The sequence below is a fragment of the Polyergus mexicanus genome, unplaced genomic scaffold (genome assembly GCF_030449975.1).
Source record: "Polyergus mexicanus isolate NDT 795.1 unplaced genomic scaffold, iyPolMexi1.0 SCAF_14, whole genome shotgun sequence".
Taxonomy (NCBI): domain Eukaryota; kingdom Metazoa; phylum Arthropoda; class Insecta; order Hymenoptera; family Formicidae; genus Polyergus; species Polyergus mexicanus.
Window position 1 is genome coordinate 5,872,773 of NW_027223334.1, and position 27,643 is coordinate 5,900,415.

Genomic DNA, 27,643 nt, shown 5'->3' on the forward strand with positions numbered 1-27,643 from the left:
TTGCAATTTTGTATGAGATAATCTCAAAACGAGTTGAGAAAGCGAGAGTTTAAACGCAAGTTTCTAAGCTTCAATATCACGCAATAATAGTCCTGTTATGCATGCAAACTTTTGCGTATATTGTATATGTATATACGTATTATATATATATATATATATATATATATATATACACACACACACACATTTGAAACAGAATGATTTTAATCAATAGTTTCTCAAGTAATTAAATTCAGATCGTCTAATTATTTGGCCGTAATTATTCTGTTGAAACTTTAATAATATCTGCTGTTTGCGAGATGATAAAAAACGATAAATATATTGAATAATACTAGAAGGTTACGTAGCTCCCACGTTTAGTAACGCTTTATACCTTGTTTTTCTTTACCTTGGAAAGAGATGATATCACAAATACATAAATAGGTGAATTTTTATGATTTCTCAAACTTTACGATGTTCATCGCATACGCGCGAAGCATGACGCTAAAATCGGTTGCTAAATAATATCAGCGCAATAATAAAAAGATATGTGCGAAAGAGAACGGAGAGTTTTTCAAAAAATTTAATCCTCGAAGTCTTTTGATTAGAGCGTATTCTCAGTTTTGCATCACGCGGATATTTTTTTTTTCTTTTTGTCAGATAAAAGAGACTAAATAACTTCTAAGCGTGTTTCAATAATTTACGATATAATTTACGATGCGCTAACCCAAGATAAGAAAAATAAACGAGGGAGGGTGTTTGATTGCGAAGAGTGCTCCGGTTAACGCGCCAGCTGGCTGAACGGGTTTCTCGAACAAAAGTGAGGGCGCCCCACCTGCCCGCGGGAGATTGAGACTCGCGATTCTCGATCCTCGATGGGGCACACATGCTCGCCTTCGTTCCCCTTCGGCTCCGTAAGACATCGGGACCTCCTTCGCCGTGGTCCTCAAACGAGCCTCGCGCTCCGCCAGATACACAACTGCTCACGCATTCGTTCGCCCGCTCGCACGAACGAACGCACGCACGCACGCACGCACGCACGCACGCACGCATTCGTCGCACCGGCACTCGTAAGTCCATGCAATTTATTCGCTTTGACGTGACGTTCACGTGACATGCTTGCTAAAATTTCGTTGATTTTTTTGAATTTTTTTTTTGTTTAAAGAAAAAATGCGTTCGATCCGAAAGAATCGACAGTTGTTGTAAACAGAAAGAAAAATTAATCTTTTTTTCTCCTATATTCTTATATTCTTGTTATGTTCTTCTCTGTTAGAAATAATGTGCGCGATTTTATATTTCAAGCTAATCGCTCATTTGTTCTTATAATTTGCGGTCTATTACTCGACCAACCATTTTATGTCTATAATTTAACAATCAGCTGATTGTGACAGCTGCTTATTATTAATACCTCAGCAAGCCCTAAATTTATTGTTAGTAATTTATTCGTCTCTTATTTTCTGCAGATTTTTTTCTTGTTATCGTTTAAGAGCTAAATCAGATTGGGAATAATACTCTTTTCTACGATATTACGCTACGTTAAACTTTTGAAGGAAATGACAATCGATACATGATTTGCATACATCAATTTACATAACAATATTTGCCTGCATCTATTTTTTCCAATATTTATACCGAATAACATTATTATTAATATTGCTCAATTATTTACTGTTTGCGAAATTCAATCAATTTGATTACAAATCAATTCTTCATCTGTGTAAACTTACATAGATGAGGCATCTCCTTTCACTCGACATTTAAGATTAACTTTCAACTTCATTGCCAGGAATTTTACCATCTTGTGAAACATCTTTTTATTTACGCAGACTAAACTGAAATACAAATCGAGCAAGTGAGAAAAGATGCGGGTAGTCTGCACGTTTTGCGGACTGTTCTTGGCCATTGCCATTGTCAATTGCAGTCCTATTGTCAAGAGAGATGCGGAAGAGTTATCCCAGGAGGATCTTAGTCCATTGAACGAAGTAAGTCTTGTGTATTTTCTTTTTTCCTTTTAAAGAGTGCTTTAAAGAGATTTGTCGTCGAGTACTTTATACATTAAGCTATTGAATGTTCTTTCTAATCGTGTATCGAGAGATTTATCAGAAGATAGGACGAGTTACCTTGAATTGTCGTTAGAAAGTAAAAGAATGAAATTAAAAGCGAGTTGCAATTGTGGACAGCGTGCTTCAACGAAGTAATTTAAATGCTAAAGTATTTGTACACAAAAAGCTATTATCGATCTCTCGTGTTGAGAATTTATGATTATTGTGTCGCGCGTCCTCGATGACTCTCTCTCTCGGGAAATTGATATACGGAATGAAAGCGCAATCGAATCTCTAACACGCCGGGAATCACGTTCTTCGAAATATCATCGACAAGAATTTGGCAAGCCGGCAGCGTGCGTTGTCTTTTTTCTTCCTTTCCCTCTTAAATGCAATGTGCTGAATAAACGCGTGATACGTTCACTCGACCTAGAACGGACAGTTCGAAACGTGTTACTGGAGACAAAAAGACAAATATAAAACTTAGCGCGATCAAAGCGAAAGTAAATATCGCAAAAATTGCTAACTTAATAATTCGTGTGAACTATTTATGGTGGCATGCGATAGAATAGATGAAATCAATTCAAAAATCTCATAACATATATAAATATTTATCTTTTTGACTTATTCAGAAATTTATTCAGAGGAAAGTCTTATGTATATTTTACATCTTGTTTTTTATCTTTATTTTCTTTCTTTTTTTTGTTAAGAAGAGAAATAACAACTAATTTTGTAAAAATTAAAAAAAAAAATTTGTATTGATATTTTCTTTATTTCTAAAATATGCGTTTATATAAAATGTTTACTTGTCGTCATAACACGAGTTACATCGGAAAAATGATGTATCCTATTTTGAGCGTATCGCGTTAATTAAACGCGTTAAAATGAGAGACAAACATAAAAAAAAAACAGATAGAGGTATATGAAAAAAAAGTGATATATATATATATATATAGAGAGAGAGAGAAAGAGAGAGAGAGAGAGACACGATTTTAGAGAACAAGTCAAGAGTGAAAGTGGTTGGCGCTGCTTTACGCACTTAAACATGTAGAAATGGATGCACACGCGTGTAACGAAATTCTTCTGCAGCACGCACGTGGCGTACGCGTACGTCCATAACGAGCAATGAAATATCGTTGTCACAGCTGGCACACAATGTCACGCATTAATGTAATCGAAGTGCGATTACGCTACAGCACGTGTCGATCTCGTTCTCCTAAAATGTGAAGTAGCGTTGCATAATAGTTATCATTACGTATATGAAGTTATAGCGCTCACAAATCTCGTGCGCGTAGCGTAATTGTAATAATGTTTTCCTTTTTCTTTTTAATTTTATATGAAACGGTTTGAAAATTTTTGTATTCAAATTTATTAGATACTAATAATAATAATAATAATAATAATAATAATGATAATAATCGATATAACGAAACGCAAAATACATGCTCGATTAATAAATAAAAGTTACAGTGTATTAATAAAAAAATTCCTACGAGCTCTTTCTTGCAATAATATATTGTATATTATCATTTCTCCCTCTCTCTGCCTGTCGTGAATTATAAATTTTATCTTCTATCTCTGTATGTGTTATTCTTAGAATATTTTTATTTTATTTTAAAAACTTAATTAAAGAAATTTAATTATGGCCCGTATATAGGTCTACGTATTCGAAGTCGACGAAGCCGATGGCGACAAAGGCGATAAGGACAGGGATAAGAGAAAGATTGGTCTCACGCTTGGTATAAAGAACGGCATCCTCAACTTCGTCTTCGGCGTAAGAATAATTACATATATAGGAAATTAAAAAAAAAAAATGAAATCTCTACTTTTACATGTAAGAAATCTCATCCAAGTATAATTAATAATTGTATAAATAATATTAAAACCGCAAATCTGAAATATATACTTTCGTTAAAAATAAAAACATTTCAAGAGACGTCTTAGGTATAATGTAGAGACATTATAGAGATATATAATGCAGCCACTTTTCTCTTCTCTGATAAATGCATATTTCTTTAGAAAGTGGACTCCTTACTGGACTCAAAGATAAAAGCGCTCGATGTTCTCGACGAATCCAACAAGGCGAAAAACGCTATTTACGGAATCGATCCTACCAAGTCTCGCACGTCGGAGTTCATCAATGGTTTGGTGTCCAAGAAAATTCAATCCGCGACAAGCAGCATAGGACCGCTTATAAACAGTGCGTCGACGCTCTTCTCAGGAGCTTCGGCTGGTTTCTCGAGCGCAGTTGCCTCGAAATTCGCGCCACTAAGCTCGCTTTCCGGTGGTCTTTCCGGTGGAGGTGCAGGTACGTACAAATATATATATATATATACGACAGTTTTCTTATTTCTTTATATCGGCGCTGGTACAGGTACGTAAAAATATGGAAAAAATTCCTCTCTCTTTCTAATAATTTCTTCCTTCCAAGTATTTAAATAAAGAGTTTTTGTAGCGTAATAAAATCACAGATCTCTCCGGAAAAGATTATTTATAAATTTTATAATTATAATATATTTCGTAATTAATATATATTTTTTTAAAACAATATATATTTGTATTTTACCGTATATTTATTGTATTTATCTATCAGATTATTTAATCGGTTCGCTTGTAAAAAAATATAGGAGGTGGAGGCGGATCAGCTCTTATCGGCACTCTCCTGAGCCAAGGGATCGGCGCTTTGTCGAGTATAAGCCAAGGTAGCGGCGGTTTAAGCGGTGGTCTCAGCGGGGGAGGCCAGGCCACTTCCGGCAAAAGCGATACGAGTTCTGGTTCACAATCCGGCGCTGGAATTAATGTCGGAGCTTTCGCCAATTTGGCAGGGGTAGGATCGCAATGAGCTCATTTCATCCTTTTCTCTGGTTTTTTTTTTTTTTATTATTATTCCTTAAGTCACACATGTCGCCTATTCTGTGTTTGACATGTAATGCAATCTGTCACTGACGAGGAGGGATTCTAAAATATGTGTCTTCGTAAGAGAAAATAGTTTGCTACTTTTAATAAACGTAATGTATGGACGGTTTCTATTTAACAAATCAAATAAACAAACTTGGACGATGGGTAACGTTGCTTGTAGGACTCTTGTTCGGTATTTAAAAGTGAAAATATTAATTACCGCGCTACGAGTGAAGATAAGTGCATGTTGTGTAAAAGTGCAAGTAATTTTTATATTTTATTTTAATATTTAATATATTAATTTTCAGTTTGCATGTGTGATTCTGTTCCTAATATTCTTCTAATTTACCGTTTTTTTTTTTTTTTATTTCACGTTGAAATAATATGATACGTTTAATAAAGCTAACAATATTATAATAATATAATAAATAATTATGTAATATTGTAATAAATAATAATATAATTCGAATATATTATCTTTACGTTCTGTCTACTTTGACGTTTCTCTCTCACTCTGTGCCCTGAGAAATAAAACTACTACTACTACTACTACTACTACTGCTATATATATAAACAACGTAGTTGAATCTAGTTGAAAAAAATTCGGTTTACTGGTCACGCTGATACGCTTCATTAAATTTCCGATTATGCCACTAATCAACGTTACTGATTAAAGTAACTCCCTTATAATCTCGGAAGGAATCTTCACGAGACGAGATCTTCCGATAACCGCAAAATATATCTGCGATTAAAATAAATATCGCACATAAACAGTACGATTACACACCTCCCCAAGCGGCTTAAAAGCGGGCGGGATAAAAGCGGGCCGATGGGATGCGGAAAAAGGGATATTGGATTGCGGACTTTTTATACGCCTGGACCAGCGAGCAGCAGGGAAACGCTTGAGAGAAGATATACTTTGGGAAACAGAGTGACAAACAAACGTTGAATAGGACGTAAATTGCATCACGGAAAAGGGGATGGACGGATTTTTGTATGAAATATGAGTGGGTTCCATACATAATATGGAATGTGTGGATTTTTGTTTCTAGTTGGGCTGATAATTGGCAAGATCTCTCTCTCTCTCTCTCTCTCTCTCTGTCTCTCGCTCTAGAGAAGCCCATCCTCCTATAAAAAGCCTGTATTTAGAGCGCTCAAACAAAAAATAGAAAAAAATAGAAAAGAAAGAAAAAATTCTACAGAAAGAGGAAACTCTCTCCTGACGAATCGACGCTTCCGGTTGAATCATTGATTGTGCTGTATCTAACGTTGCGGAGGAGCTAACATGAATCGACTTGCCATCGTGAAAGCTGTAAATAATTTAACAGTAGCCTCTAAGCGAGAACGAACTAGTGGAATGTGTAAATGATGTAAATAGCGCATCCAAAAATGCTCTATAACACGTAAAGCTAGTAATATTGAGAATGATAATGATGGTGATAATGCTAATGTCGAAAATAAACTTTTAATTATATATTTGTCTATTACTTGTAAAATATTCATTGTAGAGCATCACGAAATCCAATATATCCCCTTTCCCTCTTTTCCTTATTATCTTTATCCTAGAATTTATCCGTACAGATAATCGCTCTAATTTTTTTAACTTATTTTTTTCAAAACATCGATAAAAAATTAAGCTTTCTATTGAAATTGAGAATATAGTTTTTTTTTCATTGCCCTCTCTTTGAAATATTGCTCATACAAATATTACTTTACACGAATGTCTTTTTGTAAGAGCACAAATTTTTCAAATAAACATATAAATGCTACCCTATCTTAAAAAAAAAAAAAAAAAAAAAAAATTCATTTTATGCATTTATATTTGAATATTTAAATAAAATATATCCACGCGAAATAATATTATAAGCAGTAAGTGAAATTGCAAAAGTAATGATTCTCGTTAAAGAGAGCCTTTTCTTTGATATTTATCGAATCATTGCAAATTAGAAAAATTACAAAAACGGATACGTGATACTCATACATGCTTGTATATAAGGACTCTCGAGTTCTACATAATGTTCCCACGTGATACTTTTTATATTGCTATTTCTAACAATGATAAAATATACGATAAAGCGGTGGCGAAAGAAAATCGAATAAACCTATCGTGTATTTGTGTGCAGAAGGTGCCTATTACTACTACCACGGATGATACACCCGTTTTCGACAGGACTAGGGTTTCCTTGGACATACCGCCAAGAGCATTTGGCACTGGTTTCAACCTAATAACTAATATTAGTCAAATTTTCAGCAGCCTAATTCTAGTAAGTATCGCAATGTATGTTAATTAAGGCAACGCAATAGTAAGAGATAGAATATTAACAATTTCCATTGACGTAGGAATCTAATCATATTTTTTTTATGATGATTATGATTTTTAATTCAATCGCAAATGATTAACATAGTAGAGTTACTCTTCACTCAGACTTGAATAAGAATACGAAAGGAAGGAGCCTGATATATACGCTTTCAATAGAAGCAGGAAATTATTAACTTCCACTCATACAAACATCTATTGATCTCTTGTCCTTATCGTTCACACATTTCAGAACTCGGCTCGTCGAACACAGACGTTCCTAGAGATCTTCAAACCGGTCTTCCGCGGTTCATTCGCTATAAAAGGTTTACCATCGGATAACTTGCGCTAAGGCCTCTCATTACCGTAGAGAATTATTATACTTAATTGCTCAATGACCACTGTTTCGTCGAGAAACATTTAGCAAGTTCCAATCACATATTTTCTGGATAAATACCGTTGACTAGAATATGTCGAGTCTGTTCCAAGTAAAAAACTTTAAATCTCATTTAGGAATTAAAATACGATTTAAATATCCTATTCTTGGTAGAATATTTTTCCGCTGTCATATTATACAATTATTATTTATGACGCCATATTATTGCTTTATCTTTTATCTACTGTTCTTCTATGATCATCATCTATTTGTTTAAATTTGTTATATATGATCTAGAAATTAGCGCCATAAGTAACAGACAAATTTTTAATGACTAAAAGCATATTATGTTATTTTTTGTAGACGAAATAGAGATATTTATACACACATATACGTTAATTATTAAATTAAATTACTAATGTAAGGAAAAATTATTTTTGAAACACTTTATGTCAGGTTTTAATTAAATTAGAATAAATTAATGTAATAATAAAATTCAAAATATGATAAAGTAAGAAAGTAGGAAAAAGAGCGATAATCAAACTAGATTAGTTTCATGCAATTATACAATAGTTGCAAGCGTAAAGAATTTTCAAAAAAATTTCCCAATATACATCAATTTGTAACTTAATATGTATTGCCATAATCTATTAATCGCATAAATGAAAATATATTATTAAAACCGGTTTATTATGCAATCAACAAATCGCGAAGAAATTCTGCGTTAATAATATGTATCCGATTGCCTTACATTACTCGATGGTTTATTACTCAGGCGATTATTATACAAGATCAAGCGGTCAGGGTGTCTCGTACGATGACATCGAGAAGTCGACCATGTAACGTTTTGCTGCTTATATAAAAAGAATGTCCGTATCAGATGCGATGCCCTGTAAAAATTGCTCTCCCCATTCTAGCTTTTCAAGTGCGACGAGGATAATTTTAAGAATAAAATATTCAATTAAAATACTCTGTTTAAATTCAACAACATTTACATCTTCTCGATAATATCTTAATATATATGAAACATAATTTACTAGATGTGTGTCAATAATACTAGAGAAGATGGACGTGTGTGTGATAATTAATTTTGCCCTGAGAATTTTACGCCTTTCTATTTATCTATCGTTTTAATTCTCCTATTCCGGCGACGTCAGAATGGAAGTGGCCGGGAGAAGCCGCCATTTTGCATGACTCTTAGATCAGCGATCTCTTGCACGATTTTCCTTTTGACGAATAAGTCAATGAGGGCCATGTAAAACATAGCGCCAGAATGAATCCCGAAGTGCAAAGTTCGAGAAAGAATTGCGACAGACGACGTAACTCGCACGCTGGAAAGAATGTAGGTAAAAAAAATACGAAGGAGTCTGACAATCAAGCAATGACAGCGATGATGCATTCGTATAATCTATGCGATTTGAAGAAAAATTATTAATAGATGTCTATAAAAAAACATGGATTAACATAACATAATTAATTTGCGAAATGTATTGCGAGAAAATCGTCTGCGTCATAGAAATTTTAATTTAACTAATTTTAATTTCTTAAAAAATTTAACAATTCTGTGAAATTTTATTTTCTACGATTTTTGTTATATATGATATTCCTAACGAGAAAAATCGAAATTTAAGAAAAAGAAATTTAAAAAAAAAAACATAAAGATAGAATATTTTTGCGCATAATGCTATATAATACCTGCATAATTCTTATCTGTTATATGTTGCATTATTTGTCTACCGACACGATTTCAGATAATAAGCATAAATATAGCATAAAATTAAAGAAAATAAAGCGCAAGATAAATATGATACTGTCTCTCATATTACCTTCGTGCTATAAATCGACTTACATTTGGATTAAAAGAAATTTGTTTCATTAATATTCAAATATTTTTTTTCGCGGATATTCTTGATCGCGATTATTTAATAAAATCCCGACGATTGCCTAATTACGGAGATGATAACATTGAAAGTGTATTATATATCAATAACGGAACCGTATGGAAATCTCGTTGATTTGTTCCGTTTATACCAGAATACGTAAGATATGTCGTCAAAATGTTGACGACCTTCGGGGCCGATTCTCGAGGTATCGAGCGGTGAAGGAAACTCATCTCGTTAGTGCGGGTTTTGCCGTCCAGCAAGATGCACTTGTTCACACAACTTTATTCGCCGAATTCGTCGGAAATTTTCATGTAGATTCACGATCGAAGTTGTGACTGTGAGAATTGTGTAATCCTGCGAAACGTAATAGCGTATAAACGTATAAAGTACAATAGTGAGCGAGCTAACAATCTACAGTCAAATATTATTCTTATTCGATAGAAATAGTAGTAGATAAGATCGAAGGTAAGATATAATTGCTGCTTTAATTATATTCACTATTCAATATTCAATTATTCAAATTATATCTACAGATATCAAATTATAAATATCTACATTAAATATAGATACAATTCCTAAATAGTACTAGAGAGTTGCATGTATCCGAAAAAATTTTTTTCCGCCTTGTAAACACACTTGTTTTTATATTACAAAAAAAATATAGCTTCGTATGTGTGAAATAACGACAAGTTTATTCTGGACTACTATAGCTGATATTTAATATGATTATCATAAATTCCAAGTTACTGTGTTGAACAATATTGCACACGCTGCATTTATATTATTTTCTATCTTTGTAAAATCTGGAGATTTTAGAATCATTGCTTAACAGCTCGCATTGAAAAATTTGTATTTTTTTATTAGGTTTTCTTAAAATTGCATAAATTTATACTTAAAATCTTTCAAAATCCAATTACCTTTTAACAAAACTCTGATAAGTACGATGAATAAAAATGAAATCTTCTAATAATTTGCTAAATAATAGAGTCATCTGCGCATACAATAATTGTTTAGCATATCATGTCATATGTACAAAAGACGTAATCATTGCAATAATATAATAGAAATAATCTTACGTAATGCTTTATTTTCTTATAGCCTTAATAAGAAATTGCAAATTTCTGCCACAAACATAAATGGAATAAGAATTAAGAGATTAGGAATTAAAAAACCTTTCGACAAAAAATGGACTTTTTTTTCTTTTAGATACGTATGTAAAGATTCAAAATTCTTGCCAAAGTTAATGCTAATAGCGAAGAAAGTCAATGCTGTCCAGAAAAAAAAATTATACGTTATCTGTTTTGAAACTAGTTTCTTGTAGTTGTTCTGGAAAAAAAATGTGGAGTATTTTTCTATAATAGTGTTATTAAATTTAGAAACTAGTTTCAAAATTCTCTTGAATTTCTAAATTCAATCGCCTGTACGTAACGTAACTAAGAATTTGGTGTTTCGTCAAGGCTGAGTTTTTGTTAATAAGTCTTTAACATATAAGAATTTTCTAACTATGCTTTACAAAGCTTAATTTAAATAACGGGTTCTTGCAATCTCATCTCATCTACATATGTATAATTATTGATTATGATTGGCTGTGCGATGATTTCCGCAGATTTATTTTATTTCTCGTTTCCAATCAATAGCTTACCCACTATCTAAATTTAAATTATTTTACTTTATTACTTTGAATAAAATATTTAATATATGGCATAAATTTTATATTCTCGAAGAAATCCTTCTTGCAAATGACTTTTTAATGTATTCAATTAAAAAAAAAAAAAAAAAAAATAGAAATATGTTTTTAAATTCAAGCCTTTTATATTGTATCATGTTTTCTCTACAATTACATCAAAATTGCATTAAATAAAATATAAAGATTAAATATAATATCGATAGAAAAATGATGAATGTACAGATAATAGCAGACAAATAATAGATAAGTATTGATATATATAGACATGTAGCAATAGGTAAGTGACTGACGTGCGAGGACACACGTATTACGTAAGGCACGTGTATACAAAAAGATATATGTTACATAGGTATATAACCATGTAAAACGTCACCAATATTTTAGACGAAATTTCACGTCAAGCGTAATGAAATCTAATATTTGACACTTATTGAAATATTCACTATAAATATTATTATTTTTGCGTTGTTATCGCTATAATAAATATATTATTATTATTAGGAGATGAAATTTTGAAAAATTTCGGTAACGGTTTCATAACGGAGAAACTTTTCGCAGATTGATGCACGTAGAACATTTTAATGCGAACAAATACGTGAGTTTCTTATTCACGCATACCTTTCACAGTAAGATAATTAGCACCTAGTAATCGGGGCATATCATACGCCAACGAAACTGGTTCAGGAAATAATCGTAAAAATATCATAACACGACACAAAAACCATTGTTTTTATCAATATGCTATTTTTAAGACGATTTGAATGTTTAAACGAATCTCACTTGATAAAAATTTTTCTTCATCTCTCAATTGTTCAGTCACGTACTTAAATACTAAAAATTAAAGAGCGGACAAGGAATTAGCGGCATTAGCGGCTGTCATGCCGTGTGATCTACGCGATTACAATTAGATACATACTGATGGTTATGCTGATGGAACTGCTCTTGATTACGTGTATGATTACGAAGAGTGAAAGTGAAAGATGGAAGTTGTTATATACTGTAGTCCACGTGGATCTGAGCCCCGAGCAGGTTTTCGAAGACACGAACAGTCAAGTACACGGTTGTCGATCTCCGTGCAAGACGGCGTGTGACTCGTGTTAATAACTTATAAAAATTTTTAGTGATTTTTTTATCGTGCACTTGTGACCGGAAGAAAATAAAACAAGTTCATCAATGTTGTGCTTTATATGTGTCAAATAAGAAAATGGTTGAAAATGATTGCATCATGGTCGATATCAAGCATCCTCGCGACTATAATTTTATATTATAATATCAAGTTCTATAATAAATTTATATTTTCCTAGTAAGATAATGACCAAGCAAGAATAGTTTTCAAATTGCACTTATCAATGAGAGAGAAATGGCTTCTCGCGAATCAAGCTTTAGAGAGCTAAGTAGATGATAAAATTGTAGTCAGTTAATTTTATGTAAGTCTATTTTAATATTTTTCTCTTTTTCGATACGGATTTTCGTTATATTTAATATGTATACATTAAAAATTAGAAAGTAAATGCGATTCCTCAAGATTTTCGTTGAAGACCCGAAGTTTTTTTTAATCAGAAAAAAAATCTATCAAAATTAAGATTGCAAATTGTGTAAAATTTTATGAATTTTTAATTATTCTTACAAACTAAGCGCTTCTTTCGCGAATAGTATAAAAAAAGCCCCATGTTTTTTTATATGTATATATTGTATATATAAAAAAAAGCCTTTTTTTTATACAGAAGATTATATGATGCGAAAGCAGAGTGAAACTTGTATCGGAAAATAGTTCGCTAAAACTCGATTGTATGATCGGTAAGACCCACGTGCTCCATTTAAATCATGCCACGTACGACTGCATTTTCGCAATCATTAGAGATATTTGTGTGATTTATTTCACAGAAGTAGAAAGTCTTATTTGCCGTATTGCAGATTTAGACGCTTGTTCGTGTGGTTGAAAATATCGCAGAGCGCGCGATTATTTCAAATTGTGCCACGTGACACTAGCCAATTAGCCAACATGACATTCTTGATTGATGTTATTTAAAATAATTATCATATAGTTGCGAGACTTGAAACAATTCGTGCACAATATTTCTTAACGATTAAATTGCAATATTCGAATACCTAAATATACGTATAGCTAGCTATAATGCTCTCGAATACTTTATACGTTTGACAATTCTCGGTTATTGAAGTATCTATTATTTTCAAAACGTCAAGCGCTGCGGGAGATCCGAATTTTTGACGATGTTGCGACATGCCGGACATTCAGCGGGCTCCATTATTTCGAAAGATACTCAGTAAGGTCGACCGTTAATTCAGTGCACGTGTTGTAAGTTTGCGTCACGTACAGCGTGGTGGCCGAAATGGATCGTCCAAGTTCCCGAACGATCCTCGTGGAAGCAAATCGCCGATCGCGGTAGTTATGCTTGATCGGCAACGGAAGCCATCGACCAGTAGCAGTCGTATAATGCGAAGGCTGTATTAGGTCGAAATGGAGGCAATTTTCCGAACAATCGTGCGTGAACGACCTATAGAAACGATTGTTTTATCGCGACAAACTGAGTGAGTGAGACGCGGAGACCTGTCAGCGGGAAAGGCTTCCCGAGTTGAGAGCTGATTTGTGTGAAAATTTAATATAAAATGTACGCAAGAATTGAATTGTGTGTGTCAATGAAAGTTTGAGGATGTCGAATAATTTTTGAAGCAATGTGTACGCGCTTGAGGGAAAGAAACATTTTAACAGTGTATCCGGATTTAAAAGGCTTTGCCATCAAAGTAAGTCAATATCTCCATAGGCCAGGACATAATTTAATAAATTATAATTATAATTATAATAAATAGAAAGTCGAATTACACATACATAATCTCCCTATTTATAAATAAATTAGAAATTTTTATATAGTAGATTACAAATATTCACGTATATATGACTATGCTATGAAAGTATTGTGCAAATTATGTAATTGATTGTACGTAACTGATTTATAAATAACGGATTGTAAAACTATTATAAGAACCTTATCTATATCAAATTATCATTGACAATTTTCCTATCGTGGTTTCGTCTTTCAACAAACTTTCCTTATTTTACTAAATGAACACCGTCGACTTATATAATAGCTGCTGATTCTTTTCCGTGCATCCCAGTCATCGTCCGACTCTCACTGCACGATGTTTCTTCGGTCTCGTTTTATAGCTGCAATTTTATAACAAAACAATCTTCACTTTTATTATAACAATATTTATATAATATATGTAATATATTTCTTTTTATTAGGTTGTATTAAAGTTTGAAGATGATTTTTTATACTACCCTCTCATTATTGTATATATATAATTATTTAGTATATTTTGATATTTATAGATTATCACATTTTTCTAATTATAAAAAAATTCATTTTAATTTTTTTTTTTTAATATATAGTTAATCTGGCGTATCCTTAATCTTATGAATATTTTTTTACAGATGTACATATCATCAATCAATGCCTTGACAGCCAGTTGGCTGCTTCTCTGCTTGATTAAACCGCTTTACAGCGAAGTTGAGAAGTCATACGTGGTTCCTTGTGAAATCAATAATACCATGCATCAGCCCGAGTCAGTTTTTTCTGAAAAACAGATTCAGTCTAACGTCTCAAAACTTTCACAGTACATCTATCATCGTAATTATCAATCTAATTCAGTGCCATCTGAGATACTTTCGAAGGATACGTATCCTGTAACCTATATGAAAGAAAATGTAACAAAATCTATGCCGGAATATCGGGTAAGAAGAAAATACAAATTATATATTATTATTTTGAAATTCAGTATGTTGGAAATCGCGGATCTTTCAAAAAAGAAAGCGATTTTTGCAGTTGGAGCGACGCTATCAGGAGACCGGAACAAGGGACGAAGAGATAATGCTGAAGATAAGTGCATTGGAGAAACTATTGTACGAAGATACCGATGACGAGCATGGCGTCGAGTCGAATACGGTTGAAGACAGCATCATCGCGGGAACGAGCATCCCTGAAGAAACGAAAAGGGTCGTTAGACAAGTTCGCAGGCAACGGCCAGGATTCTTTTATACTTTAGCGAAACTCGCTTTTGAGGTACACACATGTTTTTACTATCGTAAATATAATATTACAGTACTGCAAGTATTGTCAGAGAGAATCGGTACAAAGATCCGATATAGCATGGAGAGTGTCAAATATAGGAGATAATTTCATTTTTCTTTACATACTTCAACTCATATTTGCTGGATATAATTCTTTCTCGAGAACGAAAACATTTTTTCGTCTCCATTACATTGTTTAAGTTGAATGGAAAGGTGGAGGTTTCGCTACATTCGATTAATGTTTTATCTGATTTCAGACATTCAACGATACGCGATCGGCGATTCAACAAATTAACTCTATTATCGGAGAAAATTTCGAACCGGATACAACCGCGCGACCGTCGATAGTCAGCAGTAATTCATTGCAAGTAAACGATGTGACAACGGTCACTGCGACGTCGAATGATCAAAATGATTTATCCAGTAATACGGCGAGTATTAATGTAACGACAATGAGGACGACTACCATGAGGACAACTGAAGCGCCTTTCAGATTCACACGAAACGGACTGCAAGATCTAATAAGTAGAAATTTGCGTGGATTGATGAGACTTTTGAATATCGAATGGCAGGATGCTCTAAATGTGAGTTTTAATTATATGTACAATACTTATTTTTTTATTAATTTTGGGTGTATTTATTCAAATTATTATTTAACCGTTTTATTAATAAATATAATTTAAATAATATTAAATAAATATAATTTATTTTATAATTTATTTATTTTAAAGAAATATAATTTATTATAATTATAATCAATTTTCTTATCTTTCAGCAATCAGACATATCTGTAAAAGAGTTTCAAAGAAATCTCGGAAAGCAAGTAGGCGGTTTTCTGCAAGATAATCCGAACGCTTTTTAAATTAACGAAGATAATAAAGAGAGGAGTACGATAAATGATGGTGATAAAAATATTATGATCGAGAAGCTGTACATAAAATTACTTTTGTATATAATATAGTGACAGATTTATGACAAACAGTTCCGTAGCCAAAGATGTACAGTGTTGTTACCTAGATCAATATTTAAATTTATGACATTATGATATATGCATTGTGTTGAACATTATGGAATAATCCAATTTTTGGATAGAAAAAAATAGATATATATGCGTGGATATGCAAAAATATTTTTTTTTCTTTTTTCATTAAATTTCATTACGCATTTCATTATAAATGCAATTAGATATATATATATATATATATATTAGTATAATTATAACATTTTATTTTATCATGTCGGTCGCTCAAATAAATCATGCATATTCGAACTGTCAACTGTGCCAAAGCTATTGCCTGTTACTTTCGATTCGATTTTGCCATCCCCCAGATTATTCCAAGTGAACCATGCGTCGAATTACAACTGACGTCGAAATTCAGCCTGAAAGGACCCGGTTTTGCGGTTGCATCACGAGCGAGCCATCATCGTCTTATATCTGTCTGCGATATATCGACTTACGCAACTGTTTCAACTGCTAGCCCACGCCAAAGTTTTACGAGCGTAAGATAAAGAAAGGGAAAAGCGAATAGTTTATTCGAATAAGAGGACGAAATGATTCGGAGGAACACATATGGCATGGTGATCGCAATAAATAGAAAGCACCTTCTTCTTCATCCGAAGAAATCGCGAAATCCTTAAGCCCGATTGGTCGACGTCTCGTGTGGGATTTCATGGTACCCCTTATAGATCGGCGAAGCGGATTCACGATTCAATCGTTGACTTGTATCGAAACTAGCTGGAGCCAGTTATAAGCACGCAATTTGGTCTGCGAGAGGTATCGAAAGAATGTTTTGGTGCTGCGGGTTTTTCACCTTTCTTCTTCTATTTGGCAATGTTGCGCATAGCGTAAGTCACTTAATCAATATTATAGATTAAGGTAAAAATTTAACAATGTCAAGAATTTTAACTATATTAAAAGATAGTTAGACTAGACTAGTTTAAACGATTAGAAATTTTCAAAGAAGCTCGCCATGTGCACTTTTCAATGTTTTTAATTTTGTTTTGCTCTTGAGGACGAAAATAAAAACGGCGATAACGTGAATTCCTTTCCGATAATTGACAAAGACATTGGACATTTTTAATTCGCCTTAAAAGTGAAAGCTGCGATAAAGACTAGGTATCAGATCCGCATTTGCGCGTGCAACGACCTATGCGGACCTATATACACTCGGATGCAATGTCTGATGGCAGATTAAACCGCGCGTGGGTGGTATTTATCATATCTATCTCGAGAAATAAATTTTCCATGCAATCCGCGCGTAGTTTCCTCTCTTTAAACGCAAGTGATGTCGGAAGTATTTTTACGCTATCGCACAAGAAAGTGAGATTTATCCTCTCCTCCATGTACCTCAGGAAATCTTGAAGAGCAGAGTACGACGCCAAGATTCATCCGCACAAAATGGTCGACTGATAGATAACATCTTTAACGTAAGCATACCACAGCGTAGTAAAATCTTTTTATCCGTTATAAATATTGATCCGTTAAAATCAATTATTGAATAGAAATATTGGATGATTGCATAAGTTCGTGCCCGATTTTCATAGATGGCATTAAGTTACTGCATGGCGGAGTTCTATTGTTTTCGTGTGGTAATTGTTGCTTACACCGAATAGATGACGTTGTCTTATGTCAATTTAGCGTCAGATATTGTTCAGATAAGTCCATTTGTGCATAAGAGAAATCATTAAAAATGGAGAACGAAAAGGTGCATTTGCGGCATATAATGCTATATGAATTTCGGAAAGGCGTGAGTGTTGGGATTGCACAAAAAAATATTCAAAGCGTTTATTTGGACCGCGCTCCTGCTCTCCGAACAGTCAAAAAGTGGTTTGGCAGATTTCGAAATGGTGATTTCAACAAGGAGGATCAACCCCGCTCTGGACGGCCTTCTGGCATCGATGATGACATTGTGCATGCCTTAGTGGAAAGAAACCCAAGGATTACAACTGAGGATATTGCTGAGAGGCTGAACATCGATAATTCAACCGCTTTTCGTCATTTAAAAAAGCTTGGATACATTTCCAAGCTTGATACGTGGGTGCCGCATCTCCTGACTGAAAGGAATAAGCTGCAGGAAAACTGCAGGAGTTGCAATGGGAAAATCTGCAGCACCCGCCATATTCTCCAGATATTGCGCCTTTAGATTTTTATCCGTTCCGGTCTTTGCAGAATAGTTTAAATGGCAAGAATCTCAATTCCGAGGAAGCTGTCGAAAAGCACCTTAGAAACTTTTTTCAAGAAAAATCAAGTTCTTTCTTCAAAAATGGAATCGACAAGCTTATAGATGGTTGGAAAACCATTGTAGAAAAGAATGGAGACTATATAATTGATTAATAAAAGTGTTATCTCTAAAATATAATCTATTGAAGTTTATATTTAAATCGGGCACGAACTTATGCAATCACCCAATATAAAAAATGCTAAACAAAAAATAAAAAAATTGTAATATTTTGTTTCAATGAAAATACTTTCGACAATTTATATTTTTCGCAGACAGAGGAGAAAGAAGAAATTTGCAATTATTCAATAAACATATTATAAATTTTCACAATTAAAAGAAAATTCTATCTTGCAGATTCCGATCACGGCGATTAGACAAACCGCCGCCGTCGCTCAAGTCTTTTCGCCGGAGAATACACAGACAATCGACAATATTGTTAAAGTCATGTATATCCAAAATTGTTCACGCTTATAACAAAGTTTACTTGATTATCTTCTACAATCGGTAAAATTAATTACAGATCCCCGTCTCGACTCTAGAAGCTGTCGGCACGCTTGTAAAAGCTACAACGGATCTAAGGCAGCAAAATGCGGAAAGAATTCGTAATCGTCAAGAGTGGAGAGAACGGTTGATGGCCATAAAGGAGCAAGAAAGGAAGCGAAGACAGGAAATTCAAGACCAACGAACTCAACTGACAAGAGTTGTCAGGCATTATCACAGGGATCCATTTGGATTAAACGCGTGGAGCGATCTTTTGTTTGGGCATCACTCTAGATTAGGTGGCGTCCACAGGCTTCATGGGAGCCATGGTGGCTTGCACGGCCACGGTAGTCACGGTAATTATTTTCGCCGATTCTTTTTCCTCTAATGGCAAAAAAAGGCGAGGCACATTATTAGCAAAGCTATTGCGATAGGATATTTAAGCAAATGATATGTTAAATATATGATTTTTACCGTTTGTCGCTGATCAAAGGTGGACTTTTGGGAAACCGCCCGCAACACACGTACGAAGTCCATGATGATGTTAATAAAGATACATCTTTCTCTTGGCATGGACTAACCGCTGGATACGGTAGTTTCCATGGAACTCGACCTTCTAGTACTGCCATCAAAATCGAGAATAAGATTGCCCCTCAACAAGAGAGACAGAAGATACCCAAATATCCAAACGTTGATGTAAACTCCCAGAATAAAATCGCGAGGATTAGAAATAAGCCGATACGTGAATACGACGACGATTCGCCGATACAAAATAAAATTGCACCGAGAAACGGAAAAGTAGCATTCGTGCGATAATAATGTATATATAAAATAATATTAGATATACGTGTATAATCTTTATTTTCGATAAGCATTCATCATTCTTTACTATCCTTAGAAATATACAATTTCATTAAATCTATTGAACCAACATATAATATTTATAATAATAATAATAAAATAATCCAATAAATATTTTTCCAAATTAAAAATATCAAACTTACGATCCATATGTATAATACATTATATTTTACATTATAAATTGCAAATATTTCTTTTTCACTTTTGACTTCGCGTTTCGTTTAAATCGTTTCGTGAAAATGTAGAATTAGCTACAAATTTTTTTGTAAAAATGTATTTCATCGACGACTCTTGGAATTTCCGAGGCTCTAGCTAACACTCGATTCTATTTCTATTGGTAAAAGCAGATTTATAAAAAAAAAACAGCAATCGTGATTCATCATAATTAGGATGAATTATACATCGGATGACTTAATATTTCTCAATAGTTCCAAGTACTGAAGATTCATATATGATATGTAAGCTTATTTTATTTAATAATCGAACGCTACTTAAAATAAATGTACTTATCGCGAATGTGAAAAAAAAATATGCGAAACGCTGTTGCCGATAATCGATCAATCGCAGGTTTCTCAGTTTTCGAGTCTTTGAGATAAAAACAAATACATTTAGATAGTGTAATGTACAAAGATATGCTTTTAGCGCGCGTATATACAATAATGCCACATTTTCAATTCAACTTATTTATCGCAAAGAGAACTTAATTGATGTAAGCATAAAATTTCATGAGGAATATATAAATAGTCAACAAGTGAAGTCATACCTTGACCTTCACCGAACAATCGCTTCATTTCTGCGTTGTAATGTAAAACTCACGCGTATCACGTGTGTTTATCGTATATAAAATTTAAATTTACAATAGGGCAGCGGACTGTTCAGTTATATATTAAATATCATAACAGATGTGAGAAAGAAATGTATGAAATTGAACGTAACGCAGAAAAAAAGACGCGTTATAAAATTGTATATAATTTATTTTATTACAGTCTTATCTTTTAAAGTTATTTATCGTACAAGAGAGTCCGTATGTTATAATCAAAATTATTAATGAAAACGATGAGGAGTATTTAGATTGCTGCCATATTTCGAATAAACAACACAAGTAATCAAATGAGATAGCAATAGATTGACCTCACCCATGACGTTGTATAGCGTCACTTTATATAATCTTACTCGATAGTCTCGTCAGTCTTTCGCAAGTCGCGGATTTGTCACGTTTGCAGCTTACTCAACAGGTACAGTTTTCCGCAATTATACAATAAAATCAGAGGAGAAAAATTTTAATGTAACAAAATATTTTCTCGGTCAGCTTGAATTGTGCGCGATCTAAATATTTGAAATGATTTTAAACAAACTTTTAAATAAATTTAATTACAACGCAAGTGATTTTTGTTCCAATCAAACATCCCAAAGAAACCATTGAATCTAATTAAATTTTTGTATAGTATTTAATTTTACTATACCAATACTCTATTAACATTCATTAGAGGCATTCAATCAGAATGTATTTATTTTTTATTATTATGTGAAGACTGTTGAATGTAATTTTAGCATTGCGTTTTAGCACGATTCAACAAATTAGAATATTCAGTTCTGCATTACAAGCAGTTTTAATTTCCGCCATTATGTATGTGCAATCAAATAAAGTTACATTTTTTTAATATAATATACAGAAGTCTGCGATAAAAACAAACGATAAAAGAGAAAGAACATACATGGTATACGTATATAAAATTTATTGATAAATTATATTTCTAAATAAATTAAACATACTTGGAATAATTGAGTAATAATGATGAAGAGATTTTTAATTTTATTTCGATATAGAAATGATGAAAAAACGAAATTTTTCCATTGTATAATTATTTTTTGTCACTCAAAGAGTTAAATAATGTATATTCTAAATACACGATTATTTCTCTTCGCGGTTAATCATATCAACTTGCACAAAAAAGCTCATTAAAATATTAATCATCTTAAACGTTCAAGGAACAAATTAGTTGGACTTTGTATATTATTCTTAGTTCTACAGAACGAGCAGAATCGCAGTTCGCCAGACAAACGATACGGATCTCGACGAGTTTACCCCTTCCAGCAATAGGTGAGTAAGAGATGCCCTCCGGTCAGGCCGAGAAATGACTGCCTACCTGCCTACTAGCCTCGATCCTTCCTCCAGTGAACGCGAAGATGTCGTTCGACAAGGTAGCTAACTGCTTGCTTATCGCTTTCATAGCTCTGGCTAACGGAATGCCGCGAGACGAGATTACGGCAACTCCAGAATCACCTGGACCAGTGAGTAGGAAATGTCTGCGTTGTTTTAATTTGTTATTCTCATCATTGATTATAAAAAGTTTATCTTATATAGATTTTCCTATCTCACGAAAGAGAAACGTGAGCGCGTATATTTATATAATGAGAAATGAAAAAACAAAATTTATACTGTCGGTTGTGTGAAGATACAAATTTTTATATAACTAAATACACATTTTGGCTTTTATAATTAATTACAAAAGTATGTAAGAAATTGAACTTTGTCAAGATTTACAACGATGTCTATGATGGAGCGAGAGAGGTATCATTATATGCGCATTTATAGTTGTAGATGATGAAACGAGATGCTCAATGAATCTGTCGCTTATTGCATTCGAACCGAACGATTACGCGAAATATCCATACATTGCTGAAAGATGATGACAAAATCAAATACACCGTACATTATTAAAAAAAAAAAAAAACGACGCAACGCTTAAATTGATTCTTAACATTTTTATATATCTCCGGTATATACATATAGTAATGTAATAAAAGCGGTAATAATTTTTGCGATATTATTTATGTCAAATTTGTAGATACGCACGCAGATACAATACATTTCATTATAATTCAAACATTTTTTTTTTTTTTTTTTTTTATTTCCAGTAATTACGAGAACGATCGTATTCTGCGAATCGAGTGTAGCTTTAACGTCATCATGAATGATCTTGTTAAGTTAACAAGAAATGAAACAGAAACCTTGTGTGACCTAAAAAAATCAATAAGTTGATTAATTACTTTGATTGCGACGGGAAAAATACTATGGAAGAAGTTATATTTAAGCTAAGTTAGATAATCGGGACACTCGGGTAGTCTTAACCTAAGAGAAAGGATTACGGAAGTTTCAGAAGGTTGCATAAAAAGCTGAATTATTATTTATCCTTACCGTTTAATTAATTGTAAATTATAAAAAATAAAAGATATATATTATTTTCAATTTATAATGATCACGATTAATTATCAGAGCGAAAATATAGGATATGAAGATGAGAAATGGGCTATTAAAGAAACATCTGTTATAAACAAGAGAATTACGTCCTTATACATGTGAATGGCATAAACTGCGTTAACTTTTTAAGACCATGAAACGCTGTTCGTAACACTTGTCGAATTACGTAATAATAAAAGTAAAAGACATAAGAATTTCAAGTTTAATAATAGCGCTTATCGCTAAGTTTCTATACTTTTTTTTTTTTTTTTTAATAACCGAAATAACTGTTGCATATTTTTTATCTAGTCATATTTTTAATATATCTCGCCTATCTTGAGATAATATTTTTATGACATTGAAAAAAAATATAATATATTTATTTTTTTTTCTTTTTCTTTTTTTTAAGTTAATATTGTCATACGAATTTCAACGTAGTAAAATAATTTCGTATTAATATTTTCGCGCGTATCACTTTTTTCAGATCTATTTACTCAATATCTAGCGTGAAAATATTCGAGAGAAGATATTGCTTCGTGCAATATCGTCACGGTAACTAGTTTCGACTTTAGCTGAAATGTCAGTGACGAATGAAACACTTGCGTGCATATTTCTGAAAAGAATCGGTTTTTATATCTTGCGGTAGACAAGAGACGGGAAACGTATTTATAATTTGTCATCTGGAATCTAAATATGGAATGTGTGCAAAGATATATAGATAACATTGTAAGAGAAACTCGTACAAACTGTATGAGAGATCTCTATGTAAGATTATAAAATAATCCCTCTCGCTCTAACACAAATATTCAAATATTCTCAGTTCTGATCAGACAAGTTAATTTTATTTCATTTTTTTTTTTTTTAGCTAAGTTAAGCCCAAAAATTAACTAGGTTTACGTTAAGAATTAAAGAAAAATAAACTTAATTAAAGTTAAGTTAAAAAATTACACTTTTCAACAAAAAATGACTTTTTTGGAACACCGGGAACGGACTACCCTACCTTTCTTATAGGTTTTTGGACGCTGAGAATTTTGAGAAATTTGCCATTAAAGTTGCAAAAAGGGCTATTTTTACGAACTTTATCATATTATAGCTACAATATGTCACGTGCTGGAGAAGTTTTATTGCGATCGAAATAAAGTATGTTGTTAGAACTTTCAACCCTCAAAAGGAATTTTTGGTGTAGGTTACGGTTAATAAGATATCCATGGTTAAATTTAATATTGATGAATTATTTTAACTTGTATAGAAAAAGTTAATAAATTAAATTTAATGCATTTAAAAATAACTATAATAGTTTAAGTTAAAAGTTAACACATTTAAAATTAACCGAGTTAAGTTAAAAGTTATTAACTTTTCAATTTTTTAACTTAACTTTTGCTTGTTTAACTAATTACTACTCAACCCTGGTTCCCTTGGTTTAAGTAGATTCTGATAAGAGATTCAATTGTTCATTGCATAGCTTCCATTTCTTCAATTTACTAACGGAGGAATCCGAGTGAACTTTGGAGGATATCATGCTGAAGCTGGACTCGGCGGTCTTCTACGAGGAACAGGACCACCTGGACTTCATGCGAGCGCGGGTACCCCGTGGGGTGCGCACGCGGGTGCGGGATTAGGCGGTCAATTAAACGGAGAGGACGGCAATCTCGGTTAGTATTCGCGAAAGTAAAAGAAAATATAATATTAATTCTAAAGAAGGAGAAAGAGAGATGCATTCAAATAAAGTTAAAGACAAAATATCTTGTACACATTCGAAAAGATATTTAACGAGAGAACTCTTCTACGCATCTGATATAAACACAATCAAGTCTTCATCGAAGACACAGATATTGAAGACACGATAAAATAAAGCGGGATATATTTTCAGGCGGCGGTTTATACGCTCGTGCTGGACTCGGTCGTGGGAGACCCGAAGCTGCAGCCGGTCTTGGTGGAAGATTGGACGGACGATCGTTCAATCCGATTGCCGGTGGTTTATATGCAGGCGCGACGCCGGGCGGTCCAGGAACCGGCGTGTATCTTGGCGGAGGTCTTGGCGGAGCAGGAATGGATGGAGCCGCAGCCAGCATCGGCAGTGACGAAGCTAATGCGAATTCGCGTGCATCCGGCGCGACGACGAGAGAAGCTAATGCAACAGCGGATGCAGCTGCGAGCGTGACGAAACTGACGAAGGGCCGCACGAACATACAGATCATACGTTCGAGAGCGCAGAAGGAGAAAGACGCGCAAAAGGAGAAAGAGGTTTTGCTCGACTCTTAGTTCTTGCATTGGTCTAATTTTTATAAGCGAAAGATATATATACGATAAATTATGGTTTTCTAGGTTTTAAATACGATATCTAAACGAGATATCGTATTACTACATGAGAAACGCGAGGATGTTCATTGACACAATTCTCTCTCTAACACACCTCCTTATAATAATCATAGTTTTGTAATTAGTATCTTATATAAGCGCGTTTAGATTCGTATTCACGAATTATGGGATCCTCTCTAACTCTTCTCTAACAATCATCTTTGCACAAATATATTCGTGTGTGGGATATATCGTCTTTAAAATGAAATCTATCAATGCAGTCTTTAAAATGCAATCTATCGAACGCAGAAGGTGGTGGCACCTGTTGAAGCTGTCGCGCTGCCAGCTGACGCGCCTGCAGATGGGAAGGCCGAGTCGCAAAACAAAGAGGTGATAAAAGCAAAGAAATTCTCGAGCAACGCGATTGTGAAATAATTGACAAATTATTAGAAAGATCTTTCTTTTCTCATACGCCATAGATACGAAGAGCAGTAAAAGTCGTTGCCGTGCCACCCGAAGCGGAAGTTGGACTGGTCGGATCGATTAGTCTGGTTGGAACGGCGCCAGTCGTAAAATCCGTCGAAAAGAGCATTGTGCCTTCCGCACCCGTGGCACCCGTAGTACCTGTACAAGAGACAGTTGCAGTTAATACGATTACGACAGTCGGTGAGCAATCGTGTTGATAATTTTCTTAATATACATACTTGGATAGTATTTTATGAAACAATTCCTTCCTTTGCCAGACAAGAATCCCACTGTAGTTGTTTCGAAGCCCGTATATCCGCGCTGGTACTTTAGAAAGAGGTTCTGGACCGTTCCTAGGAAAGTAGTCTACGCTGGTCCAACAGCTGATTCTCAAAGCTCACCTTCGGACATTGTCGGTGGACTCTATGCCAATTCTGTGGGAGACGGTGGTACGGTTGCCGTAGGCAAAGTTTATACAAGCGGATCCTTATTCGACGACATCTTCAACGTACGTTGAGTATACCTGGTATAATCATCTCGTAAGCGTTATATCACGCGTAAGAATTCACGGAGTTTCTAATGAGCTATTACTTTCTCTTCTCAGATTCCAATTTCTACGTTGTCCGCTGTTAATCAATTGCTGAACAACGTCGGCTGAGACTTCCCATGTCTTATTACATAACTTTTATATTCGAGCATATTATAGTCGCGCGATATAAAATATTCACGAGGGAAGATTATCAGCCACGTTTTTTCGCAAGGTCCTCCGAATCTCCGAATACATTTAGCGAATGTTTATTCCGTCTTACTTACGAATGCCAGGCACACACATGATGTCCACCTTGCGGTTCCCCCGCACGTGATTAGATTGTAATTCCAGTGATTTCACATGCGATTGTATTTCTTTCTCTCAACCTGCGAGTCATTTTATATGAAGGTATATTAATAAACTTTTATATGAGAAAAGGTATTCTTGTGTGTCTGTCACGAATTATTTATATTTTACTGAATTTAATTCTATTATTTTACGACTTACATGCTACTTTTATTCCTATACGTGATACGCGATACAAGTTTCAAGGATATTTTATCAAGGATGAATATTTATTTTTGTTGCCTCTTATTTATTCTTATAATTAGTATAGATCCCATAAAACCACAAATATGATCGTTACAATATCATTCGCTATATTAACCACATTATTATATTTACATGAAATATTTAAGCAATTAAAAGAGATAAAATGCGATTGGTACAAATAAAAAAACAGACGATAATAATATAAAAAACTGGCGGAGATACAAAGAGAGATAAAAGTAGTAAAGCAACGAACAAAGAATAAAGTATTATATGGTGAATCATAAGCATGTTGACGCGAACGGAAGATTTAAGAGCAAAAAAAAAAAAAAGAAGAGAATGATAAGAAAAATGAGGATTACAAAAAATATAATATATTAAATATCGAAAGATGACTGTGTATGACTATAAGTACATATGCATATGTACTTACAAACGAACCTTGAAACAATTTCTAAGAATATGAAGAAGTGCATTTTTCTGTCAGAACTTTATTCAATTAATTGTCATTATATTGTACTTGCCAATAGGCGTTAACTCGTATAATCATATTTAAACGTAAAGTGCTACTGCAGTATTTGAGACACTGTTTTATCATAATGGTTATGGTATGCAAATAACGATAATATTTCATTGATATTAATAGGAATTAGATAAATAAATTGCGATCTTAGCTGCGTTATTTCAAAATCCAGCTACGCTACTATTTATAATTACTAGAATATTACAAAGCGTCTATTACATGCGT

General features: G+C 33.5%; 3 protein-coding genes across 4 annotated transcripts; all 3 read left to right on the forward strand.

Moving 5' to 3' along the window:
* The first annotated feature begins 760 nt into the window (after window positions 1–760).
* On the forward strand, window positions 761–16,299 carry LOC138939407 (uncharacterized). Its single transcript, XM_070307164.1, has 10 exons — window positions 761–1,049; window positions 1,806–1,961; window positions 3,679–3,795; window positions 4,041–4,329; window positions 4,649–4,848; window positions 7,043–7,183; window positions 14,616–14,915; window positions 15,007–15,243; window positions 15,509–15,835; window positions 16,027–16,299. Exons 2-10 carry the CDS (start codon window positions 1,842–1,844, stop codon window positions 16,111–16,113), a joined length of 1,818 nt encoding a protein of 605 aa, XP_070163265.1. The 5' UTR covers window positions 761–1,049; window positions 1,806–1,841; the 3' UTR covers window positions 16,114–16,299.
* Window positions 16,300–16,497: 198 nt separating this feature from the next.
* Window positions 16,498–19,874, forward strand: LOC138939390 (uncharacterized). Its single transcript, XM_070307108.1, has 5 exons — window positions 16,498–17,096; window positions 17,604–17,678; window positions 18,827–18,913; window positions 18,993–19,308; window positions 19,446–19,874. The coding sequence occupies exons 1-5, from the start codon at window positions 17,037–17,039 to the stop codon at window positions 19,766–19,768; spliced, it is 861 nt and encodes a 286-aa protein (XP_070163209.1). The 5' UTR covers window positions 16,498–17,036; the 3' UTR covers window positions 19,769–19,874.
* Window positions 19,875–20,999: 1,125 nt separating this feature from the next.
* LOC138939361 (uncharacterized) lies at window positions 21,000–26,783 on the forward strand. 2 transcript variants are annotated; one of them, XM_070307058.1, is made up of 9 exons: window positions 21,000–21,048; window positions 21,838–21,914; window positions 22,047–22,105; window positions 24,517–24,706; window positions 24,925–25,298; window positions 25,662–25,742; window positions 25,832–26,018; window positions 26,096–26,325; window positions 26,422–26,783. In XM_070307058.1, the coding sequence occupies exons 3-9, from the start codon at window positions 22,061–22,063 to the stop codon at window positions 26,473–26,475; spliced, it is 1,161 nt and encodes a 386-aa protein (XP_070163159.1). In that variant the 5' UTR covers window positions 21,000–21,048; window positions 21,838–21,914; window positions 22,047–22,060; the 3' UTR covers window positions 26,476–26,783. The 2 variants fall into 2 exon arrangements, with proteins under 2 accessions (XP_070163159.1, XP_070163158.1); XM_070307057.1 differs by lacking the exons at window positions 21,000–21,048; window positions 21,838–21,914 and having other exon boundaries at window positions 21,968–22,105.
* Window positions 26,784–27,643: the final 860 nt, after the last annotated feature.